General features: G+C 40.2%; 1 protein-coding gene across 1 annotated transcript; it reads right to left on the bottom strand.

Moving 5' to 3' along the window:
* Nucleotides 1-2,474: 2,474 nt before the first annotated feature.
* LOC311062782 (nuclear factor 7, ovary-like) lies at nucleotides 2,475-4,035 on the bottom strand (the record flags this gene model as incomplete). The annotated part of the gene is made up of 1 exon (XM_084082000.1): nucleotides 2,475-4,035. Exon 1 carries the CDS (start codon nucleotides 3,903-3,905, stop codon nucleotides 2,475-2,477), a length of 1,431 nt encoding a protein of 476 aa, XP_083938126.1. The 5' UTR covers nucleotides 3,906-4,035.
* Between the last annotated feature and the right edge of the window lie 1,350 nt (nucleotides 4,036-5,385).

Genomic DNA, 5,385 nt, shown 5'->3' with positions numbered 1-5,385 from the left:
AGGCAGAAACATGTACGCTTGATTTTAATTTAACAAACCATATTAGTTTATTCATCTGCTACATTTTATAGTAACACTAACTATAAAAGCAGTGAATGTACAACTCACTCACTCAGGAAATTCAAAGTAGAGTGTTATAAAAAAAACACATCCAAGGCACTGTGATCAACTCTTTATTTAAACAGTCAGGAACATTGACACATTTTGACTAAAAGAGTGTCAGAGTGTATAAAACTAAAGGCACGTGTGCAGTATTTAAAACTATTTAAGGTCACATGAAATACTAGCAACTGTCCACTTATAGAACTCTAAACTGACAGTAGAATCAATACACAGGTACAAACAAATGTAAATGTAACATCATACTTGAACTGGTAACAGAGGAAAACAATAAATCTGAGTATTCACTTAAACATAAATGGCCAACATCAGTAATGGCCTCTACACACTGTACGATATTTGACCCGATTTGGCTCTCGGGATATTTTTTGGTGATCGCCGAGAAAACCACCGATCTCAGTCCAGATCGGGCGTTCCTCGGCGAGGTGTTGATCGTGCAGTGTGTAAGGTACTTCGAGAAGAAACACCCCGATAAATTGCGCTCGGCGAGCGGTCCCCGATAATTTTTACTTTTCTAGCTTGTTGGATATTTGGGCTTGTCGGATCCGATGAGAGCCGTGCTACAGCCAATCAAAGCACAGTACCAGCAAGCGAGGGCTTGCAGACAGAGAGAGAGAGAGCGCGCGTGCGCGCGTGTGCGTGTGCGTGTGTGTGTGTGTGTGTGTGTGTGTATCTCTGAACAGTATTGCCAGGTTTTGCGACAGAATTAAGCAACCAGGTCTATGAAAACAAGCCCAACAAAAGCGACTATAGGCTGCATGAGCACTTTAAACCTATATACAAATAAAATAGCCGATCTACAAGCTCACAACGCGTCGCAGCTATTTTCAAAAAAAAAAACAACATTAAGAAATAAAGCCAAATAAGCAACTACACTTTGGAAATAAGCTAAAAAGAAACGCAACCGCCAATATTTTTTACAAGCAACTCGCTTATAACAAGCGGACACGGCAACACTGCTGTTGATCTGAATTGCTCCCTGGTTGACTTTTGAAACGTCTGTTTCAGAGAGGGAGAGAGAGAGAAATACAGAGAAATTGAGAATTATTTAATGTCAATCATTAGCGTCCTGTCTCGGTCTCGCGCATGTATCACGGGAGCCTTTCACGTTTTCGTGAGACGTTTGGAATAAAAACAAATGTATGTATTGGGTCGGGATCACATCGTGGTGTAATATCTTGCAATCAGTTAACCCCTGTCGCCGACCTATCAATCGTGCGAGAATCACAACGATATATTTAGCCCGATTTCAAGAGAGAAACTCGTGCAATGTGAAATGCTTAACGACCTGTTCACTCACCGACCATTTCAAATGTCGGGCAGTGAGTAGAGGTAGAGTAGTGTTCAGCGGAAACAACTTTTCCATGTCTAAAATGATCTATGATAATAAACCCTTTTCACTTTAAACACCACCAGTTTAATGTGCATTAGGCAACAGGCCACCCAATCTACACTGTAAAATCCTTAGTGTTTATTTTAACTCAGAGTGTAATGTATCCATTTGTTTAGAAACAGTGATCCAAACAACAGTAGAGAACCACCACGAATACCCATCAAGGAAGTAGCTAAAATAATGCAACAGCAATGCAAAAACATTTTAGCACCAAAGTGGAAGAAATTATGAATGTATAATATATATATAAATAACAAGTGGATTTCACATTGAGAGTTTATATAGATGGAAACATAAACTGCATTCATGACACCACACAGTTCTGACTGTATCACAGTGATAGAAAATATAAATGTGATTATATGTCTTTTAATAATTGATTACATGTATCATTCTTGAAGATCACCCATGGGTTTATTGAACAGTATTAACACCCAGTGTAGGGCTGTAACTATCACTTATCTTCTTAGCGATTATTCTATTGATAACATTTTATATTTAGCAAAATAGTAAAGCACAGATTTCTTTAATTGTAATTACAGTATATCAATGAATAAACACAAGTATCATTTTTTTTAAATGTATGATCGAAAAAGGCTGATTAATGACTTACGCCGTATTTTGTCCCAAAACAGTGTCACACATATAGCCGATCTAGAGGTTCTTGTGTCATATATAATTGTGAGTTGGTATATCTGCCTTTTCTGCATTTTTTTAAAGTCAATTAATGTATTAAAAAAGATGATAATTTATAATCAATTAAATCGATCAGTTTAACCGTTACACCCCTAACCTAGTGCAACACTCCCCTCTTTCTCCAAATAACCATCATAGCTAACTATCATTAACATTATCATGCCATTATGAGCATAAAATAATCTGCAATTATTATTAGACCACAAGACAATCATTTAGATTCTCAAAATTAAGTCATGTCTCATCATCATCATCATCATCATGTCTAACTATGTTGTTCCAGAGTTACACTGACCTTCCTTGGTGAAATCTTCAGAGGGAGCGACTGAGTGGTGCAAAAGTATGGATAGAGCGTGTCAGTGAAAGTGTGTGTGAAGGTGTGTATGTGTGTTTTAGTATCAGGATCAGAGAATGACAGCTTTCCTTCATTCCAGTCCAGCTGCACTCTGATCCTCTGAGGTTTCTGCTCCACTGAGAGAAGTGTGAATGACTTTGATGACATTTTGCTTGCTTTGTATTTACCTTCAATTAACCTTATACACCACACTATTTGACCCAGATCTTTTCCCTTTCTCTGAAAAGACTCTGCTAACACACCCAGTACCCAGAATGGATTGTCTCCAACCTCAACATCCCAGCTGTGGGTCCCTGAGTTAAAGCCCTCAGAACCCAGGACAAAGCCCAGATAGTCAAACCTCTCTGCGTTGTCAGGAAGCTTCTGTCTTTCTCCACGTCTCACACTGGTCAGATCATCAGACAGGATGAGTCTTGGATGGGCAGTGTTGGGGTCCAGAATGATAGGAGTGTAGGAGACAATGTCCTTCATCTTGTTCCAGACTCTGAAGGTCAGGTTGTTCAGGTGTTTGGCCACGTTCATCAGTGGTCCTGAGACCAGCTGTGGATCCTGCAGTGTGAATTGGACTCTTTCCATTGTGGTCTTGTAGTTCTGCAGGAATGGGATGTGTCCAGCTCTCAGCTCCTCCTTTGTGGCTCTGATGTTGTTTGAAAGGGTTAATATGTCTCTGTTCAGACCCTCAGTCTTCTCCTTCATCATTTGACTCTTCTGCTGCTCTTCCTCCCTCAGTGCAGTGATGCTGGCCTCCTCTTCCTCTTGTAGAAACTGATGAAGCTTTTTAATCTTGTCTTTAATCTGCCTCTCTGTGTACCGGGTCTGAGCCTTAATGTGTTCTGCTGTTTGGTCACAGGTTGCTTTAACTTTATTAAATACCTTCAGTTTCTCCTGTAAAGGCTTCAGTGATTTCAGGACTTCCTCCTTGTGATCCAGAGCAACTTCATCGATGGGTCTGAAACTGTGGTTGGTGTGTTTTTCTGAATGAAGACACACAACACACACTGGCTGTTGACATTCCTGACAGAAGAGTTTGAGTTTCTCAGCATGCAGACTGCAGAGATCCTCAGACCCTGATGAAGTTCTCTGACGTTTTGAAGCTCTCTGATGTCTCTCCTGTATGAAGGCCTCACACAGGTTCTTCAGAGCCAGGTTACGGGGTGGATTATCTGTTGAATGTATTTCCTTACAAACTGGACATTCATTTATTCTCTTCTCTCTCCACCAATTCTGCAGACATTCTTTACAGAAGCTGTGGCTACATGACAGGAGAACAGGATCTTTAAAGATGTCACGACACACAGGACAGGAATAATCCTCTTCTGGAGGAGACGTGTTGGAAGCCATTTTGTCTCTGAGTGAAGCTACGAACAGCAGGTTCCAGTGGTCTGGGTCAGTATTCCCTCCTGTAGCTGTGGAAAGACAGTCTGTTCTCCTCACTGGAAGTTGTGGGTTTGATCTGGAGGTCAATCGTATCGTCTCAGATGGGCCTGGCAGGAAGGCCGAGCTTTGATACACCACCACAAACCTGTTACAAAGTACACACACACACACACACACACACACACACACACACACACACACACACACACACACACACACACACACACAGAGCATTAATTCCACCCTTGTGTAAAACAACAAAACAAGAACACTGTATATAAAAATGCAATGCTGCAGATTCACATACATTACTGTCAGAAAGCCATAACATGACAAAAGTGGATTTTTCATTCTTTTAGCCCAAATACAACATTAAACAAACAAACACTCACACTAAACATGAACCTCAAACAGAAATACATGGTAAACCTAACCTTGGATCAAGAGTATCAGATGTATTTTATATATTTCGACATTTGCACATCTATAATAGTGTTGGTCTTTGTACAAATGCAAAATACAAGGTGCTTACCCTGTAGATACGGATGTTAACTCAGCATTCGGAGTCTTTGTGCACTCTATTAATCCCTATTTTTCAATAGACATGTGTTTTAATCCCGTCTGTGTCTGAACGCCATTTTCCCCCTCGTTTACATCCTGTTTACATTGAGTGTAATACCGACTTCCACCTGATGCGCCCCGTCACCACCACCCATTGAGGAATACAGGGAACAGACAGAATCCGTCACAGACGGGATTACAACAGATCTATTGCAAAATACAGACAAATACAGTGAACAACAAATGTTCCGAATGTCTAGTTAACATCCGTGGCTACAGGTTAGATACTTAATATGATTGTTTTGAACATGTGAGGAGAAGTACGGACTTTTCGCGCGGATGTCCAGTGACTATTAGGGGGGTTGAGACCAAGACTATCATAGATACGAAAGTAAAAGTCAAGACTCGATAAAAATTAATCTATGATAGTCTTGATCCAAGGCTGTAATGATAAATATAAAATACACTTCAAACAAACACATACCTCACTGGCTGCATACAACTGAAGAGGGAATGAGTCCAATGTGTTCATGTACAAAACAACCACCTACAAACTGTAAAGAAACGACTTAGTAAATCAAATGTCCATAACGATACAATATTCTCTTTAACACAAACAAATTTATGACAAACAAACAAACCTCATCTACCACATGATCTGTTATTTCGTCAAAATCTACTTCAAATGAAGGAGTGCAACCACCAAAGTGTCCCCCTAAATGCCTGACACCACATTGTATTAGTTCCGGGCAGATTCAGACACATAAAAACTCTCCCCACACACACACACACTCATTACATTCTCAGACGCATTACCTGTGATGTAAAGTGACAGCAAGCAACCACCGAAACTACAAATGAGCCTTTTCCAAGTTTATGGTCA

The sequence above is a fragment of the Gymnoscopelus microlampas genome (assembly GCF_963454915.1).
Source record: "Gymnoscopelus microlampas genome assembly, chromosome: 16".
NCBI lineage: Eukaryota > Metazoa > Chordata > Actinopteri > Myctophiformes > Myctophidae > Gymnoscopelus > Gymnoscopelus microlampas.
Note: the sequence above shows the minus strand (reverse complement) of the source record. Positions and strands in the feature narration are given on the sequence as shown.